The 21,968-nt window shown below is 35.0% G+C and overlaps 1 protein-coding gene across 1 annotated transcript in view; it reads right to left on the bottom strand.

Annotated features, from left to right (window-relative positions):
• The window catches only part of LOC149846035 (myosin-15-like), a 98,347-nt gene that overhangs the window by 26,677 nt on the left and 49,702 nt on the right, over positions 1-21,968 (bottom strand). The window contains exons 12-17 of the mRNA XM_089990328.1: positions 10,586-10,643; positions 10,282-10,383; positions 9,108-9,145; positions 8,905-9,031; positions 8,631-8,804; positions 4,177-4,308 (exon numbers count right to left, since the gene is read on the bottom strand). Of these exons, the coding sequence (XP_089846454.1) occupies positions 4,177-4,308; positions 8,631-8,804; positions 8,905-9,031; positions 9,108-9,145; positions 10,282-10,383; positions 10,586-10,643 (631 nt within the window). The remainder of the gene's footprint in view (positions 1-4,176; positions 4,309-8,630; positions 8,805-8,904; positions 9,032-9,107; positions 9,146-10,281; positions 10,384-10,585; positions 10,644-21,968) is intronic.

Raw genomic sequence — 21,968 nt, 5'->3', positions numbered from 1 at the left:
TCGTGTTCGGCAAGGGGCTTCGCCTCCCCTTGTTGCTTGTTTGCCCAACATGGCAGTGGAATCACCCCTGCCACACGTGGGTCCTCGGCATGGGCGATGCCCTCTGCCGATTGGGGTTTTTCAGTAGGGGGTGATGCCCCTGAGCACCCTTAGATAGGTAGGGGTCTCGCCCCTGCCGCTCAGTTTTTCCAACATTGGCAGGAGCGACGCCCCTGCTAGTCGCTCTCTCTCCTGCAGCTCAGGCAAGCGCAAAGGGCCCCTGCCCCTTCCTACTTTTTCGATTTTGTATTCAGTTTTCAGATTCACTTTTCTTTTCACTTTTCACTTTTCAGATATAATAGCGAGTTCTAATGGCAGTGTCAATACAGTTGGTTCAAGTTCTAACTCTGAATTAGAAGTTTCTCAACCACTTTGGAGGCTTGTAATAAAAGGGATAAAAGCTAATAGTGGTGGTGGGAATGTACAGTTTCATTATAATCTATGTATGACTGTTTTCATGGGTTCTTATACGCGTGTGAAAGCACATCTTTTGCATATTCGTGGTCAAGGAATTAGGCCATGTTCCGAGGTTGACAAAGACTTGTTAAATCAATAAAAGAAAGAAAAAGAGGAAGCTGAAAAGAAGAAAATGGCAGAGATGAGAAGCAATTCGATTAATTTGCCTTTTGCTATTGCTAGTGATAAACAAGAAGAGCTTTTTAAGAAAAGAACGATGGAAGGCAATAAAATAATACAAGGATCATTCAAAAACATGGCAAGAGCAGAAATTGATAAAAAGATTGGTCGATTCTTTTACTCAAGCTCAATTCTTTTTAATGTAGCTAGAAGTCCATATTGGAAAGATATGATTACATCTTTGGCTAATTGTAATTTGAGTGGTTATGTGCCTCCTAGTTCAGAAAAACTAAGAACAGTCGTTCTTGCAGAGGAAAAAAATAGAATTGAAGACTTGTTAGAAACCCAAAAATTTACATGGAAACGACATGGAGTGTCTATTGTTTCTGATGGGTGGACTGATATACAAAGGTGACCACTAATAAACTTCATTGCTTACTCACTTAATGGGCCAATTTTTTTTAAGAATGTTGACGCATACAGGGAGTATAAAGATGTTGAATATTTAAAGAGATTATTTGTTGAAGTGATAAAAGAAGTGGGTGAAGAAAGTGTGGTGCAAATCATTACTGACAACGCTCTAGTTTGAAGTCATGCAGGAATGAATTTGGCAAGTGAAGATACGTATTCGCATATTTTTTGGACTCCTTGTGCAGCACACAGTTTAAATTTGGTACTTAAGAGTATATGCAATCCATCAAAAGATGATGCACATGTATGTGAAATGTGTTTATGGATTGAGGAAATAGAGCATGATGTTCGAAATATTAGAAATTTTGTTGTAAACCATCATCATGTCATGTTTATATTTAATAGGCATTCTGATCTCAAGTAATTGAAAGTTGCTAAAACTCGTTTTGCTTCTCTCATTGTTATGATGAAAAAAATTAAGCCACTCAAGAATGCATTGATGATGATGGTGGCTGATAAAGATTGGGATTTTTATCGTACTGAAGATTATGTTAAGGCTCAAGCTATCAAAAAATGCATCTGTGATGATTTTTGGTGGAATAAAATTACATATTTTGTTGAATTTACAGAGGCTATTTGGGAAATGTTGAGAAAAGTTGATAGAAATGTACTTATGCTTCATAGAATTTATGAAATGTGGGACAATATGATTGAAAAAGTTCAAAGTATCATTTTTAAACATGAGAAGAAAGATGTTGCACTTGATGATTCAGAATTTTACAATCATGTACATTCAGTTTTAGTGAGAAGATGGGATAAAAGCAATACACATTTGCATTGCATGGCACACTCTCTCAATCCAAAATATTATGCAAAAAAGTGGTTGACAGCAAGTGTTGGTCGTGTTTCTCCAAATGAAGATCCTGAGATATCAAGAAACAGAATGATATGTTTGGGAAGACTTTTTAATAATCCTCACATGTTTAAGGTTCTAAATAGTGAGTTTGGAAAGTTCTCTACTGGGAACTTTTATTCTTTAGTAGCACTCGTGGCAAGGGATGAGGAAGATCCCCTTAATTGGTGGGCAACATATGGATCAGAGACACCAAATCTGCAACATGTTACATTATCGTGTTGTGAAAGAAATTGAAGTACATGTGCTCAAATTCACAACATTAAAAGAATCAAACTTACTATTAAAAGAGCAGAGGATTTGGTTTATGTTCACTCTAATCTACGATTAATTTCTTGTCGCACCAAAGATGAGTATAGGTATTTTTTTTTCTTTTGTATTCAAAGTTCTTATTTAAATATTTGTATTCAAAGTTTGAAGTTAGATACTAAGTTAGTCATATTTTGATGCAGTTGTGGACCATCCAAGTATTGGGATGTAAATCCAGAAGATTTTGACTTGGAGGGAGAACATTATTTGCATACTCTCAGCATGAACTACCTCGATCATGTTCTTCCCTCTAATTCAGATGATGAGTCAGATTTATGATAAGTTTTGTTGTTATCACACTCATAAGCTCCTTTATGTGTTATATTTTGGTAAGTTTGTGTTGTTACTTCAATAGAATTACTCTTTTATTTTTGCTTTAAAATTTACAATCTTATTATTAATTTATTGTTATATATATAATTATATATTTTTTAATATATGTATATATGGCCGAGTCCCCGTGTCCAAAATTTTTGAAATTGTGTCGCACTCGTACCCATACTCGCACCCATGTGACATAGTGGACAATCCACAATAGCCTTCTTTGACAAGGATCTTGACTCCCTCGATCCCCCAAAAATATGAAAGTGAATCTCTAGATAAGGTAGTACCCCACTTTATTCATGTCATAGAAAAGGCCCACCTACCCATACAACTCTCCCCAACTTCTACTCCCAAAAGAAAAAGGCATAGGAGGAATTTTGACAATATGGCTCCTATCCATAGGATTCTCACCTACTACTCCCGAATGGTGCCTTAACGTGAATGTGAGGACATGCACATGCATGTGCTTAAATCTGAATTTTTCATTTTATTTCCATGTGAGCCATCTAACATAAATTAGGGGAAACTCCATTGACTCAATTAATTCAAGCAGAACACTCGACCAACACATGATTCTTCCAGGCATGGAAAAGGTTATAGGACAACAGATAAAACTATTTCCATTCAGTGTTCTGCTAGAAGGGCACAGATGGAGATATATACAAGTGAAAGGGGAGTATCAATGTAATTCATGGATACTACAATGCAGCAACAACCAAAAAGATTAAATATGTTATTTTATATGGTTACCAAAATAGATAAAAACACTATATTAACCCCAGCTTCAAGTCTTCAATTAATTTTCTTACTGAGAAAATTTGTTTATTTTGTTATTTTCATGCAGAAAACTTTAAATTAAGAAAAAAAAACCATCTATTTTGCATAATTGTGAACTAGAATATAAATCCTATACAACTTTCTTAATTTGTTTCAACATATGTCAGAAAAAGCAAACGAGGTTACAAGGCCCTCTGCTAATATGACCTACAACATGAACAAAAATTTGTCAGCTGAGAAACTCACAAACACCATGTAGGAGATGCAATAGGCATAATGTTTCTATCAATAACCGAGAACAAGAAAACCCAAAACTGAACAATTAGGTAGGAACTATCACACAAGCCTATGACATACTAGAAGGCATACATGCATCCACAAAAACATGTACCTTCCCCCTACCCCACATACATACACACACAAAAAAAGCACCTAAGTAAGCATGCACATGCAGGCAATCATGTAGGCACAGATGCAAACCACACACACACACCTATGCACCCACCCATCCCCCTCCTCCCCGGGAACCACATAAATGCAAAACCCACACATAAAAATTCAAGATATCTAATTTAAATACTAAAAATCAGGTATCGCCATGTTTTCACCAGATAAAACAACAATATCTACAAATGCAATGTCTTCTTAGTGGCAACCAAATTAACCATTAAAAGGAGTTATAAAATAGTCAGACCATTTTATCACAAATATCACAGGCAGTAAATCGGTAAATATGGCATATATCCCATCCAAGATATTCCCAATGAAATTGCAGAACAAAGTACAAAAGAAAAACATAAAGAATAGAAGACATATAGGACACTTACACCACATCGCAACTGATGCAGTACACTCTGATTCTCAAATTTCTGAGGAAGACTATATGAGTTTGGCTTAATACAACGGACATAACGAGGCTCTGTTGACTTTAATGTTTCCATTAGTGCTTGAAGTTGTTGCTACAAAAACATTATGAGACGAAAAAATTAGTTATGTGGACATGTAAGACCTAGATAGAAGTCCAAATGACAACATATCTTAAGTACAAATCCAAACTAAAACAGAACCCAAAAATAATGCAGACCTTTTAGTTTCTGATTTAATGAGACTAACAAAGGCTACAATGAGATACCAATACAGTAGTGGTTACTTATGGACCAAAAGAACTCTCACAATGGAGATACACACCAACTTACAAAGAGAGTCACAAGTGAAAAAATATAAAAGATCTTTCATTAACAACTGCTTAGAAAAGCATAATAAATACAATAGGGAAGATCCCTATTTATAAGCACAACAAAGGGCAAATGGGGGCAGCCCAATGATTAGTTGGGCTGTCCCAATCAGTCACATGATACAAAATATAAAAAAAGTATAAATAAAAATAAAAATAAAGGTTACAAATCAGCCCCTAGTGTGATGATCCCTATTACAAAAGAAAATGACTGAAATACCCTGGATGGGTATTTCAGTTTATATATATATATATATATATATATATATATATATATATATATATATTGGGTACAATATCTTAACATCCCCCCTCGAACTCATGGTACAACAATTGACAGTTTGCCAAAGAGGAAGTGAAATATGGGTGAAGAGAGCGCTTTGGTGGAGAAGTTTGTCAGTTGATACTTAGATAGTACATATGGCAACATGATAGTCTTCTTCAGAAATTCCTCACGAACGTAATGGCAATCTATTTCAATGTCTTTCGTTCTTTCAGGGAATGTATGATTGCTCGCTATATATAATGTGCTCGTGTTGTCACAACATAATCTTGAGGGTTCAGCAATGTGAACTCCTAAGTCTTCTAACAATTATCTCAATCATACTAATTCGGAAGTAGTTATTGTCATGGCATGATATTGTGCTTCTGTGAAAGAAAAAAATACCTTATGTTGTTTCTTGCATCTCCACAAAATCAGAGAATCACCTACAAAGACATAAGAACATATGGTTGAGCGTCTATCATTCACATTCCCCCCCCCCAAATCAGAATCAAGGAAGAGGATGAAAGAAATAAACCATAATTTATAGAGTTTCTAATATATCTAATAATCATCATTATAGCACTCATATGTATTATAGTAGGAGCATGCTGAAATTGGCTAACAAAATTAATAGCATGAGCAATATTAGAACGAGTAATAGAGAGATAAGACAGAGCTCTAATCATTTGTCTATATGAAGTTGGGTCCTTTAGGGGTTTTCCACCATCTTTTTTCATCTTTGCATTGATGACTTATAGAGTAACAACTCTTTTCTCATGAAAGAGCCAGGATCGCTTTATTATCTCGACAACATATTTAGTCTAAGCCAAAAAAATAAACACAAGGTGAATATGCAACTTCAATACCAAGAAAATAACATAAAAAACCAAGATCTTTCATATCAAAGTTGGATTTAAGAACATCTTTGATATGTCTAACTCTCTGCATATCACATCATGTGATAATCTTGTCATCCACATAGAGCAACAAGATATATATGCATTAGAAGACTTAACAAACAATGCAGTGTCAGTATAACAAGACTTAAAACTATGGGTGTCAACGGGTCAGGTTTGCCTAGACCCGACCCGTACCAAACCCTATAGGGTCCGGGTACGGTGATAAAAAAGAAGACCAGATTAAGACCCAGGTTTGGACCCGAAAGTCCGATTAACACATGGAGTTGGGTATAGTTTGTGAAATTTTATACAAGACCCGAGCCCGAGCCGAGTTTCGATTAAGATTCGGAATTTTTTAATATAAAAAAATGATAAAAAATATTATGTTATCGAGTATGGCCCGAGTCTGGTTCATGTAGTTCTTATCGGACCGAAGTATGGTTTCTCTTATGGTGGGTCCGATTAGACCCAAGTCCGGACACGATACCATACCCAAAAATCAAGGCCAAATCTAGTTCCACCGGGTCTGAACCAAACTTGCTTAAAACCTAGTTGAATCATCATAGTGTTGAAACGATCATACCAAGCCTTAGGGGCTTACTTTAGACCATACAAGGCTTTCCTTAAATGAAGAACTTTTCCATGTGTCAATCTTAAACCTGGAAGTGATTCCATATAAATTTCTTCATTTAGGTTATTATTCAAAAAGGCATTTTAACATCCAACTGAAAAAGAGATCATTTTTTAATTGAAGCTATAGAGATGAGGGTTCTAATAGTAGTCATACGAGCAACGAGAGTGAAGGTAACTTCATAGTTTATATTGTACTCTTGACTATATCCATTAGCTACAAGTCTAGCTTTATATCTCTCTAAGGTTCCATCACATTTAGTTTTAACTTTGTAGACCCACCTACATCAGATGACTTTCTTTCCCTTGGGTAAAGTTTGAATTTACCAAGTTTTTGCCTTTTCTAAAGCTTCTAATTCATTGTACATGGCTCTAATCCGTTCTTAAAAGTATTTAACCTCATTATATAAAGAGGTTTCGATATAAGAGTGAATGTCCAAAAGACAAGCTCTATAGTTAGGTTGAAATGATTCACAGGATACGAACCTATTAGGTGTGTTAGACATTCTTGTGGATCAACTAACACTAGGTTGATGTATGTTTTGACTTTGGGAATACATCTCTAGTGAAAATGGGGGATGATCGATGAGGATAGACTGGAACTTCATTGTTAGATTCAACCATATCAATAGAGATATCAAACAAAAAAAAATGTTCCGTTTTGATTTGATTTTCACGAAGTTCTACGTCTTGAAGGCAATGCCACTTAGGCTCTGAAAGAGTCAATTCGTCCCAAAGAAGAGAAAGAGCATTATAATATTCTCTAATGTTCATTTCTCCTTGGTTCCAACTTTATTTTGCACATTACATATATGAGCTTTGTCTTTTGAATAATACATATCCTTAAGATACTTTCATGCTTCACTAGAAAAATCAAATTTTGCCCTTACCATTTTTTATCTTGGTAAGCATAAGCTTAGGTTCTCTTTCAGTGCCATCAACCAAATCCCATAGACCCCTTTCTTATATTTTGTGTTTTACTATGGATGACCACATCACATAGTTTGTATCATTGAATCTCATGGGAATGGAGATGACAACTTATCGATCATCCTCCATTTTTACAAAGAGAGAGAGAGAGAGAAAGAAAATAGAATGGAAGCAAAGTGTTATTTGGATACCACAAGCCCACGATCCACGCTCTCATGTTCACACAAACAAGCTTCTTAACCGATGGCTCTGATACCATGTAATGAAACCAACAAAGTCTCAAAAGAGTGCCACAAAGGCTACAATGAGATACCAATACAATAGTGGTCACTTATGGACCAAAAGAACGGTCACAATGGAAATACACACCAAAAACTCACAAAGAGAGTTGAAGTAAAAAATATAAAAGATCTTTCATTAACAAATGCTTAGAAAAGCATAAGAAATACAATAGGGAAGATCCTTATTTATAAGCACAACAAAGGGCAAAGGGGGCAGCCCAACTACTAGTTGGGCTGCCCCCAACGGTCATAAATATGACTGTTGGGACTGGCCCAACGACTAGTTGGGCTGTCCCAATCAGTCAAATGAGACAAAATATAAAAAATGTAAAAACTAAAATAAAAAATAAAGGTTACAAATCAGCCCCTAGTGAGCTGATCCCTATTACAAAAGGAAATAACTGAAATACCCAGGGTATTTCAGTTTACATACAAGTATTTATATATAATATATATATGAATATATATATATATATATATATTGGGTACAATATCTTAACATCTGACAGCATAAGAACTATCTAACAAACAACATAACAAACAGCCCCTGAAACAGTAAACTCCTTTAACTCAATTCAGCCTTAACAAGAGCTCTGATATGCAAGCTAGCCAGTTATTCCTCATGAAACATACATGCATGAATATCACTGATAAAACAACCAAGAATCAACTTTCCATCGCAGGTTTATGGTTTCCAGACAGTAATGCAAGTGATGCACCCACTAATGACCAAAATTTTCTATCTAAAATAGAAAATACAAGTCACTCATGCTTGTGCATGAAGTGGCAAGCCATGAGAAGGGAATGAAGGGAAAGAGCTAGGAGAATGACATAAGACAGCACTAACAAATGATTTGATTATGATAACATTAAACGTGCAGCACTCTGCAGCATTATAAAGAGTAAATAAAAAGTCCTGCTCCATCAGAACCCATCAGCAAAAAGAGATATTTTTAAAATATATTGTATTTTCATATTTATGAGTGCACCAGTTGTAGATAGTAGACATATGCAAATAGAAATTTGAACGTACAGCAAATACCTTGAATCTAGTAGCCACTGATGAAAATTTGTAAGATGACTTAGACGATGACTCAGGTAATGAAGGGAAAAGGGCAGCAATGAAAGAGCACCTTGATGATGCCATTAAGTTGCAGTGCTCAACAATAACATAATCTCTACTCTTATCAAGAAAATATTCAGTTTGATATGTCACCTGTGATGCCAAAATAAAAGGTGAGAAAGCACAATGAAACTTTCAACAGATATTTTCAAACATATATCTTATCAATATTAAATAGAAACATGAGACCTACTTTGCCTGCATAATGACACATTGTAAAATCTGTAGGTGAGAACTTTGGCTTCTCGAGTCTAGGATTTCCATGGAAGCTTTGAAACAGCTTGGTAGAGAAACTTTCATGTGTCGACTTTGGAAACATGCTGCAAAATCAGCAGATAGTGTGAAGCAGGAAACACCCATGAGTTACAGAAATACAGATACAGAAATTCATAATACCATGCTTCATCCAAAAGAGATATGATTCCAATAGGCTTCTGCAGGAAAAAAAAGAAAAAGAAGATGAGCATAAGTATTAATAATGTATTAACCAAACCATATTTTAAGATCAAGCTACACTAGTTTGATGCAAAATGATGGAAGTTGCGTATGAAAGAGATGCACCACAAGAGCCAATTGCACCAAATATTGCAAAATAAGAATAACATAGGAGGTTTGTACATACATAAATACAGTATAGATAGGCACACATGAACATACCACAAAGACAAACATGCGCCAAACACACCTCAGCCATCCTCTCCTTACATGTGAACAACTCATACAAGAAAAATGAGCACAAGTTATCAGAATGTTAAAATAAGCCCCATCTAGTGCCAGTGCATACATATAACTTTCCCCTAATGCACTGGAAAGAACACACACTCCAGAGATTTGCACAATATTTGGCACATGAAAAGCATAGCTTTTGATAGAAGTCCCCTTAATAGAAGGTTAATAACTCAAGCTGTAAGGAAAATATTTATAATCAGATCATGGTCTCCAATTATTGATGCCAGTGAGAAACCGGTTATTACTTAAAAATGCCCAAGATTTTCTTAAGAAAAAACACTTATTTTTAAATTCTTCTGAGAAAACAACTCGCAGACATTATGATGAGGATGATATTGATGTCTATGAATCACCTACAACAAAACTAGACTTTCAGGATCTACATTCTAGAATGATAGTGCTGCAAATCTAAAATCAATCGAAGCAAATGAATACCAATAAGACAAGAATCTACGCAACAAAAACACCCTTCCAAAGAAAAGGTACTTGCCTCTAAAAAATTTAAAACAACGTAACATATTTATAAATTACAAAATGATAACAAAGGATCACAGTCCCAACATAAGAAAGCAAGCAATTATGCAAGAATTATCAGGTTGTCCAAACATAGAGAAGCATCACAATCCTTTACATGACATTAACAGCAGCTCAGATAACTAGCACCATAGGTGTCTTGAACCAGGTCCTTAAACAGATGCATGAACAATATTGCACAACAGGAAAATAGCTGGCAATATTTTATCCAACCAGGATCAGAATGTACTCATTTAGCGGCGAGATGATATTGACAAAAAGAAAACCCAAATATTAATTGGCCATGAATTTATCAACTAGCAAATACCTTTTCAATTAAATCTAGAACGTCCTGATTGTCAATAAATTCAATATAGCTCCAGTTGATCTTCTCTTTTGAATACTCCTCTTGCTCCATCTTAAAAACATGCTGCAAAAGAAACAAGGGAAAAAAATGAACATTGCAAGTTTTTTAAATCCCAGTCAAATTCACCACCAGAAAGCATAAGATTATGTATAGCACCATGCTCATGGGTTTACTCTGAATAGAGCAATAAAGTTAATGGCTCAAACAAATGGACATATAACCATAAAAATTTAAACTAAACTACAACTCCGCAAAACTTGCATACCTCGTTGAAATGCTGCTGAAGTTTTTCATTGGCAAAGTTAATACAGAACTGTTCGAAACTGGCACAGAAATAAATTCAACTTACTGAAGAATGATTGAGTATAGAAATCTGACTCAATAGTGGCAAATAACAAAAAGAACACAAAACAAAAAGGTTACCAAAAAAAAGGAGAAAGCAAGATAGAAAAAAGGAGAGAGAGAGAGAGAGACAGAGTAGCAGAATGCCTACAAACTGCTTCTCTCCCACTTAAGTAACTATAACCAAGTTACAAACTGTCAACAGAGAAGACATCAGCTGCAACTATGACGAATAAGAAAGAGGCAAAAGAAGGATTAATATCAGAAATTTGATAAGGAAGCAACCATTTCCAGTTAAAGAATAGGGAAGTGCTGTGTAATTTCTGAAAGCATAATTATAGTGGTTTTACTTTTATTCTCAAAAAAATTATAATGGTTTTATTTATCAGTTGAACCATCATATTCACTTGCACAAGTCTATACAGCAAAATGAAAAGATACCAGAAGACGATAGTGCAGAAATTCCAGTATTTAAGGTGCATATAAGAGGAAAAGCAAAAGACATGAATGTGATTTATTTGAAATTGGAATTATAGGACATCCTTAAACGAGTCAGTTTAGCCAGTAATAATTCCACTAAATTTCATCCATTCATAAAGTGATGCCATGGCCCAAATCAATTAGGAAGTAAGACAAAAGTCAAGAATAATTGTTTAAAGCAATGTTGTAAGTATTGTACTGTATCGTACGATATGTATCGTAACAATGGGCAAAATTGATATGATACACACATGTATCATGATACGAGTGTGTATCATATATGTATCAGGTGTATCATACGATACAGTCCTATATCGTATCGTATCATGTGATACACCTTCGATGCACTTTAAAAAGGCTTGAATCATATTTTTTTTTATTTTTTAGGTTTTAAAGACCTCTTAGAGGCCGACTTCCTCATTTGTGTAGAGGTCATTAGAAGGGTATTCACGCACCCTAGGAGACGTAAGAACAATTTGGAGGTTGATCCGTGTGCAAGGGAAAAGGCTTATGTGGTTTGCTCAATTAATAGTGCATTTTCACCATTTTTTTACTCAAAGAAGTGGGTTAAGGTAAAAAAATCATATTCTTTGCTTCTTATTGAGTTATTTTTTCGAGAGATGGCATCACATGGTCTAGCATGGCAATGGGGCACTCAAGTAGTGAGTGAAAATCGATTGAAAATCGAGTGCAACTATTGCCATCATATTGTTTCAGTTGGTATCACTCGATTAAAGCATCATTTAGCCCGGACACATCTCAATGTTGTGGACTGCATGTCAAGGGATTTGTCGGATGCTGTGAAATGACAATGCTAACAATTATTCATTTGTCTAAAAGAAAAATAGATGATTGAGGCAGAAATGGGGTATGCACAGCCCTAAGAGAATGTGTATGACGAAAATGAGCTTCCTACTTCTGATCATATAATTCCTACTTCTGATCATATAACTGTTAGAGATTGAAGGTTTTGATGTTCAACCACAAGAATAGAGAGAGAATGAAGGAGAGAACATGTGCTGCTGAAAACCCACAATAGGGATCTGTGTATCAGGCCCTTCATTAAGTATTTGCTAATACAAATATTAGGGTACTAAAATACCATTTACACAACAGACTAAAATACAAGTGAGCCATTAATGAACATATGACATAATGAACTTGAATTGGGTTTGGATCTCGAATCCAAACCCAGATATGAATGACGACTTCATTTCACCCTCCCTCAAGTTGTACATGATTTTGAACCATGAACAACTTGCCTTTCAACATCCAAAATATGTCCTTGATGAGCCCTTTTGTAAACAAGTCAGCAACTTGATGAGTAGTCCTAACAAATTCAAGTTCAATTTCCTTCTCTTCAACTTTCTGTCTTACAAAATGTTGATTTATTTCAATATGCCTGGCACAACTATGGTAGATGGGATTAAAAGACATGTTAATGGCACTTTGGTTGTCACTTAAGAGAAGACATCAAGATATCGATTCTCCAACTTCTGTCAACAGGTGTCTTATCCAAGTTACTTCGGCTATGGCAACCGCCATTGATCTATACTCGGCTTTTGTGCTCGACCTGGCAATGGCATTTTGTTTCCTACTGCTCCAGGAGACTAGATTTAGGCCAATGAAAACATAGTATCCTGAGACCGACCTGCGCTCATCTGGATCTCCTGCCCAATCTACATCTGTGTAAGCAAGAAGTTCATGTGTGTGATGCTCATTCGTACTCTTTCTATACAAAAGACCATCTTCGATAATTCTCTTCAAGTATCGAAAAATGCGTTTAGCAGCGTCCATATGCCCAATATGTGGCTCATGCATGAACTGAGATACCTAATTAACTAAGTAGACAATATCAGGCCGAGTAAAAGTGAGATATTGAAGCATCCCTACTATCCTACGATATCCTGTAGGGTCCTCGTACAATGCTCCATCATGAGAACTGAGTTTCTGATGGAGTACACTGGGTATGCTTAGAGGCTTGCAATCTTTCATACATGCTTTGCTGATAATATCAATGGTATACTTATGTTGAGTAAGTGTCATGCCTTCAGAAGTCCTGTCAACTTCAACTCCAAGAAAATACCGCAGTTTACCAAGATCCTACATCTTAAACCTGTGATTCAAAAAATCTTTGACCTGCTCAATATGCTCATTAGAGTTACCTGTAATGATAATGTCATCTACATATATCAATAACAGGGTAACTATATCTTTGCATTTGAATATAAAAAGAGAATGGTCAAGAAGAGATCGATTAAAACCATATTTCTCTACTTCAAGAGAAAAATTGTCAAACCAAGATCGAAACACATGCTTCAAACCATATATAGCTCTCTTTAACCTACACACATATTCTTTGGAGTTTCCTTCTGCATATCTAGTGGGATGCTCCATGTACACTTCCCCTTTTAGATTTTCATGTAGAAATGTATTTTTGACATCTAGTTGACTAAGAGTTCATTGTTGCTCAATAGCCAATGATAATATAATTCTGATGGTGCCCATTTTCACAACCGGACTGAAGGTCTCGTCATAGTCTTGTCCTTGCTCCAGTGTGAAGCCCTTTGCAACCAGTCTAGCCTTGTATCGTTTAATAGTATCATCTGGCTTGTACTTTATTTTATACACTCACTTTGATCCAACAACATTTCCATCTTGTGGTCTGAGAACAATATTCCATGTACCACATTCATGAAGAGCCTCCATTTCTTCATTCATAGTTTTGATCCATCTTTTAGAATTTGTTGTTTGATAAAATGTTGTGGGTTGATCTTCCTTACCTAAAGAGGTTAAAAAGAGCTGGAATTCCATCGTGAAATTCTCACAACTAACCCACTTTTCAATCGGATGTCGAGAGCGAGTAGATCTTCTGGGAACAGAGGATGGAACAAAAACAGAAGAAGAGTTCATCTTGTGATTAGAGATAGGGGGAGCCTCCTTCTCTCGTCGAGAGTAAACAATGCCTTTATACCTTTCGAGAGCCGAGAGTGATTCTGATATCTTTTGTGTGGCATCAGACATGATATTTTCCTCATTCCTTTGATCACATTCTGAAAGGCAAATATCATCAGTACTAGAAAAGAGATCAGAGTTCAACCAAGGGTGATAAACCTCAATTTTAGAAGAAGTGTTAACATTATGATCAAAGTTTAATTCATCAAAGACAACATTCTTGGATATTTTGATGTGCTCACTCACAGGATCATAGCAACTATACCATTTATAATTATCAGCATATCCCATAAATCTACACTTCAAGGCCTTATCCTGAAACTTGTGCCGCATTTAATTGTCAACATGAACATAACATACGCAGCCGAATACACGCAAATCATGATAATTTGGATGAACGCCATACAAAGAAAAATATAGTGATTTATCTTCTAAGATATTCATGGGCAATCGGTTTATGACATACACCGCTCAATGAAAAGTTTTTGCCCATAAGGTAACAAGAAGATTACTATCATGCATTATGCTCATTGCACTCTCGACAATATGTCAATGCTTCAGTTTAGCAATCCCATTCTGTTGAGGTGTATGAGGGCAAGACTGTAAAGAGTCTTACACACAATCAAGTCTATAAACAACTTGACAAAACATACATTCACCCAATATGGTAAACCAAAATAGCATACAAAATGCTCCACAGCACAAACATAAGAATAGTGCATAAATGCACTTGAATCTGAATATGTAAGAGGTAAAACCCTCTACCTTTATATTTAAATTACAATGGGCAGCATGCCCTTATTTATAGAGAGATTACATGAGAGGAGCTATTGGAATAGCTGTTGGGCTACTCCCAACAGCTCTAATTAGAGTCGTTGGGAAACAGCTCTATTCAAACAGTCAACATTTTGACTGTTTGACAGAACCTGACAAAAAGGCTGTTGGCTGTTTTGACAGCCCAACAGCTCTAGTCAATTATGATTGTTTGACAAAAAGACAAAAAAAATAAGAAAGAAATAAAATTACAAAAATAAATAAATAAAAAAGTATTACAAGAATATAAGTATATACTTTAAATATATAGTTATATACATATATATATATATATACATATACATACTCTTGTATTACGAAAAGTATGTATATATATATATATATTCAAGTATATACATACATATTTATTTTCTAACAGTCTCCCTCAAACTTATGGTGAAATCACTGAAAGTTTGTCAAGTAAAAAGTTGAATCTTGGTGAGCATAGTGCCTTGGTGAAGAAGTCAGCAAGTTGATATTCTGATGTCACATAAGGAAGATCAATAGTCTTCTTCAAATATTCTTCACGAACAAAATGGCAATCCATCTCTATATGCTTAGTTCTTTCATGAAACGTATGATTTCGAGCAATGTATATCGAACTCTTAATGTCACAGCACAATCTTGTAGGATTCTGAAGGTGAATCCCCATATCTGAAATCAGTTGTTTGAGCCACACGACTTCCATATTAGTAGTTGTCATTGCTCTATATTCAGCTTCTGTAGATGATAATGACACCTTTTGTTGTTTCTTTCACCTCCATGAAATCAAAGATTCACCTAGAAATATACAAAAACCAGTTGTTGAGCGCCTGTTATTTGGATCTGCTCTCCAATCAGCATCAGAATATGCAATAAGATCTAAGGAGGAAAAAGAGGACAGAAATACTCCCTTATTTATAGTGCATCTGATGCATTTAATAATTCTCATGACTGTACTCATATGAGCTGATGTTGGAGCATGTTGAAATTGACTGGCTATATGTACAGCATGGGCTATGTCTGGTCTTGTAATACTTAAATACATAAGAGATCCCACTAGTTGTCTGAAGGGAGTTGGATTCTCCAAAGGAACTCCATCATCGGCTCACATTTTCATTCCGACAATCTCTGGAGTATCAACAACTTTATCATGAAAGTCCTGACCTGTCAATAATATCTAAAGCAAACTTTGTTTGTGACAATATGTATCCTTCGTTAGAGTATGAAACTTCTATATCAAGAAAGTATGTTAGAAACCCAAGATCTGTCATTTCAAAAGAATTTTTCAAAATCTGTTTTACTTTCTTGATTCCCTCCTTGTCACTACTTGTAATTAACATATCATCAACATATAAAAGTAAAATTATAATACCAGCAAAAGAGTTCTTGATAAACAAAGTTGTATCAGTATAGCATGGTTTAAAACCATACCTTGTAATAACATTGTTAAAAGTATCAAACCAAGCTTTAGGTGCTTGTTTGAGGCCAAATAATACATCTTTTAATTTAAGCACTTTACCTGAAGGAATTATTAATCCAGGTGGAATATTCATATATACTTCCTCATTGAGATTCCCATTTAAAAATACATTTTTAACATCCATTTGAAATATATTCCAATTTTTAATAGCTGAAATAGCTACAAGCATTCGAACAGTGGTCATCTTGGCAACAGAAGCAAAAGCTTCTTCGTAATCTACTCTGTATTCTTGAGAATATCCTTTGGCAACTAACCTGGCTTTATGCCTTTCCAAGGATCCATCACTTTTGGTTTTTACTTTAAAAACCCATCTACAACCTATTGTCTTCTTTCCTATAGGTAAATCAAGAATTTCCCAAGTATTAGCATCTTTAAGAGCTTCTAATTCTATGTGCATAGCTTTTATCCATTCAGGTAAATTTTTTGCTTCATTGTAACATGAGGGTTCAAAATATGAGTGGATAGCTATAAGACACGCTTTATGTTTAGGAGAGAATGAATCATAAGACACAAATTTATTTGGGATTCTTGAGGTTCGTTCTGATCTACGAATAGTGGTTTGTTTTGAAGGAATTTTTTATGCTTCATAATTACTTTGATTTACACCTTCATTGGATGCATTTCGATTTCTTCTAGTGTATACTATTGGTTCAACTGTTGTTCTATTTTCAATAAGAGGTTCTACATAAATATTTTCATCATTAGACAATAGTTTGAACAAGAAAGAATAATCAGAGTTTATGTCTTCCGACATGTTTTCTTCAAATTCACCTTCATTTTCAACAAAATTAACATTCCTTGAAATGAGAAGTTTATCATTTTTGGTGTCATAACATTTAAATCCTTTTTGTGTTTCTGAATAACCAATGAACACAGAGGAAATAGCTTTAGAAGATAGTTTACCTCATTTATCATTCAAAACATAACATTTGCAACCAAAGATTCTCAGTCTTTGATAGTCAGGTTGATATTTGAATAATTTTTCAAAAGGAATTTCATTAGATAAAGTTTTGGAAGGCATCCTATTTATAAGATATACTGAGGTTAATGCAGCTTCAGCCCAAAGATTTTTTGGAACATTTTTAGCAATAAGAAGAGTCCTTGTAGTTTCCATAATATGTTTGTGTTTCCTTTCTGAAATTTCATTTTGTTGTGGGGTTCTAGGACATGATCTTTGATGTAAAATTCTTTCATTTTCTAAAAATTGTTTAAACTCATTAGACAAGTATTCTCCTCCAGAGTCAGTTCTGAGAATTTTGAGTTTACTTTCAAATTGATTTTTTATCATGTTATGGAATGTTTTGAAGGTTGCAAATACATCTGATTTATACTTAAGAAAGTAAATCCAACAATATCTAGTGAAGTCATCAATAAACACAACATAGTAGGAGAATCCTCCTTTAGAGGCTACAGGAGCAGGACCCCATACATCCGAATGAACTAATTCAAAAGGCATTCAGGAGTAAAAAGTTCTTTGACCATAAGGCAAGACTGTCATTTTACCAAGTAAACATTATTTGCATTCAAAATTATCTTGACAAAGATTCTTGGTAATAGGTACAAAATTTAATTTCCTTATATTTGGATGCCCAAGTCTATGATGTCAAGTCCGTATGTCTTTTGTTTGGGCAGTGTTGCAAAATGATTCCTTTGGAATACAAAGGAAATCCATATAATAGAGATCTCCTTGCCTAGAACATTCCCCAATCAATTTCCCGGATTGGTGATCCTGCACCCAACATTTACTTGATGAGAAAATGACATCACATCCATGATCCGAGATTTGAAGAACAGAAAGTAGATTAAGATGAAGTTTTGGTATAAGTCTTATTTTCGTAATATAAAAGTTTTTATGTTTTGACAAATCATTTTTAAAAATTCCAACACCCACTATTTCCAAGGCAATACCATCTGCAGTGGAAACAAATGATGCATTTGAATTAGGTTGACATTCAGATAGTATAGATCTATGTGGGGTCATATGAAAAGAAGCTCCAGAATCAAGAAGCCAAGAGCACAAACCAGGAATAGAAGATGTTGTAATGACCGCTCATGAGGTAGATCCTTTAAGCAGTGGTTGCAATGCCTCTGTTAGTTGAGATAATGACTTGGTGAGGTCTTTGAGATTCAAAGTATCTTCATCTTGTTTTGATGGTGCAGCGGCAACACGCTTTTCTTGAGGCCTATATTTGTATCTAGGACATTGAGACCTAATATGACCGGGCTCATTACAATTATGGCAAATGATTTTTTATTCTCCTTGATTCTTATTAAAATGAGGAGGTTTATATGGCTTGATATAGTGTCCTGGTTTTGATGCGACAAGTGCGCAATACTTTTCTTGACCATTGCTAGAATTAGCAAGCACACTAACATTTTTACTCATGTTTAGCCTAGTCTCTTCTCCACTAAGTTTAGTGAGAATCTCATGAATAGGAGGAGGTGATGAAGATGATAGCAAGGAGGCCCTTGTTTGTTCAAACTCGAGTCTCAAACCATAGAGAAAAGCGAAAAGTCTATCTTCTTCAACTTGAACTCTTCGCATTTCTATACACTTTCCTTCCTATTTGGGTTCAAATTGGGAAAGTTGGGTCCAAATGGAAGATAATTCTATAAAATAATCTCTTACATTCTTATCTCCTTGTTTAATGTTTCTAACGTTTTCTTGGAGATAATACTTGTGAGCCATATCTTTTTCAGTAAACATACCTCTAAGATATTCTCATGCTTCATTTGCCTTTTTGTAACACAAAAGGTTTGAGGCAATTTTTATCTCAACTCCACTAAGCATCCATGAAAGAATTTTGGCATTTTTCATTTCCCATTCATCTAATTTTTTGTAGTATTCTTCCATGGCTTTGTTTTTTTCTTCAAAACTAGTCTCAACGTCATTTTCACCTAATGTAATTTTGGGAGTGGGTTCAAGAATAGTACCTCTTACAAATCCTCACAAACCTTGACCCTTGATGAATGTCTCCAAGTGTCCCGCCCAAATGTTATAGTTGTTTCCTTCAAGTTTGAATGGCGGAATGAAGTTGGAGTTGCTTGTATTGTGCGGAAAAAATTCACCCATGATGAATCCAAAGAAAAAAAAGAACCACCGATCACGAAAGAGAGAAGGCACGCTTTACGAGGCAGCTCACCAATGCACGGTTGATCATACACCAAGCTTTGATACCATGTAAAGAGTCTTACACACAATCAAGTCTACAAACAACTTGACAAAACATACATTCACCCAACATGGTAAACCAAAATAGCATACAAAATGATCCACAACACAAACATAAGAATAGTGCATAAATGCACTTGAATCTAAATATGTAAGAGGTAAAACCAGTGTTTTAAAACTCACTGAGTCAACTCGTTGACTCGGCTCGCCCCTCCAGCGATCAACCCGGCAAGGCAAACTCGATTTGCCAAAACTCGGGCTTGACTCGGCCTGACTCGGCTTGACTCGGTTTGACTCGGGCGAGTTTTGGGATGTTTGAAATTTGTTTTTTGAGTTTCAAATTACAGTTTCGAAATATATAAGTACATATATTTTAACAAAGGTTACCCCCAGATTTTGTATTAAAAAGAAAATAAAAAGCATTTAAAGATAAAAAAGCATTTAATTCCATAGAATAAAATCGCCATGTTGTTCGAACTACTGTTCACCCTGTGTTATCAACTTATTCTAGCAAAATATTTTAAAGAAATGATTCTCACTATAGTTTTATACATGAGAAAATTGCTTATTTATGTTGATATTGAGCATTCTGTAAACTTTCAATATGCACATATATCCCTGTTTTACATTTATGGATTTGTTAGAGAGGGAATTAAAACTTTTAAAACAAGCTAGCATATATGATTGGCCATTTTAGGAACCTTAGATAGTAGCAGACTGAACTCATGGTGACCAAATCCTCTAATTGAAGTCATGAATTAGTCAAAGTGCTTGTATAGATATCAAATTCAATTATTCAAGCAAACCTCTATAGCTCTTTACAGTTGTTTTTATATTCTTACAGACATTTGGAGACTATGTTTACTCAAAAACATGGTTTCAGACAAATTATATATTGTTTTTCTTTTAAAATCAAAAAGTTAACAAAACCCGGTCCGAGTCACCGAGTTGACCCGCCGAGTCACGAGTCAATAAAGAACGAGTCGAGTTCCGAGTCACGGGTTTTAAAACCTTGGGTAAAACCCTCTACCTTTATATTTAAATTACAATGGGCAGCATGCCCTTATTTACAGAGAGATTACATGAGAGGAGCTATTGGAATAGCTGTTGGGCTACTCCCAAGAGCTCTAATTAGAGCCGTTGGGAGTAGCCCAACAGCTCTATTCAAAGAGTCAACATTTTGACTGTTTGACAGAACCTGACAAAAAGGTTGTTTGCTGTTTTGACAGCCCAACAGCTCTAGTCAATTATGATTGTTTGACAAAAAGACAAAAAAAATAAGAAAGAAATAAAATTACAAAAATAAATAAATAAAAAAGTATTACAAGAATATAAGTATATACTTTAAATATATAGTTATATACATATATATATATATATACACACACACATATACATACTCTTGTATTATGAAAAGTATGTATATATATATATAAATATATATATATATATATATATATATTCAAGTATATACATATATATGTTATTTTCTAACAAAGACACCCGCCTATTTATTCCATTAGTTTGGAGGAAATTAATAAAATCATTTGAGGAGAATTCACCCCCTCCATCACATTGTAAACAAAGAATATTTTTAAAAAATTGATTCTTAACAAAGGAATGAAAATTCTGAAATAACTTGAAAGTTTCATATTTGCATTTCATAAAGAAGATTCATGTGTAGCGTGAATAGCAATCAACAAATATGAGATAATATCTAATTCCAAACATAGAGGAAACTAAGGTAGGACCCCAGACATCAAAAGAGATAATTTCAAACGGTCTTGAAGCTCTTTTATTAATAGAATGAAATGGAAGAACATGACTCTTACACTGAAGACAACTAGAACATTTTTTTATCATCGACACTTAATCCTAAACTTGACTTGGGAATAAGGCTATTTGAAACAAGCTTTTCAATAAAATGACCACTACGATGACCCAGACGACCATGCCAAAGATTCGGCTCAATATATTCAGAAAGACTAAAGACACTCTTAGGAAGTACTGAAGAGGATGGTGAGGTGAGCTTCAAGGTGAAACCAACAGACTGAACACGAGTAGAAGGATTCTCTTGGAAGACGTACATATTGCCTTGTCGTTTTTCTTCAACGAACGTTTCCCTCGTGTGAAGGTCCTTGACACGAACAGAAAAAAGAGTAAACTCAACTGAAGCATTAATATCATCAACAAGCTTAGGAACAGAAACAATATTTTTCTTGATGTTAGGAGCATAGATGACATTCGAAAGAGTGAGAGACGATTTTGACATAGGAATAACAGAGTTTCCAATGTGAGAAATGAGGTATTGAGATCCATCCCCAGTGACTATATTATTTCTACCAACATAAGGAACAAGAGTTAGGAGCTTAGCAGCATTACCAGTAACATGAGTGGCTACACCAGAATCAACATACCAAGTGC

Source organism: Nuphar pumila, chromosome 2 (assembly GCF_984573655.1).
Source record: "Nuphar pumila chromosome 2, dmNupPumi1.hap1.1, whole genome shotgun sequence".
In the NCBI taxonomy this organism is placed as follows: domain Eukaryota; kingdom Viridiplantae; phylum Streptophyta; class Magnoliopsida; order Nymphaeales; family Nymphaeaceae; genus Nuphar; species Nuphar pumila.
The sequence above is the reverse complement of the archived record's forward strand: the minus strand, read 5'-3'. Positions and strand labels throughout refer to the sequence as shown.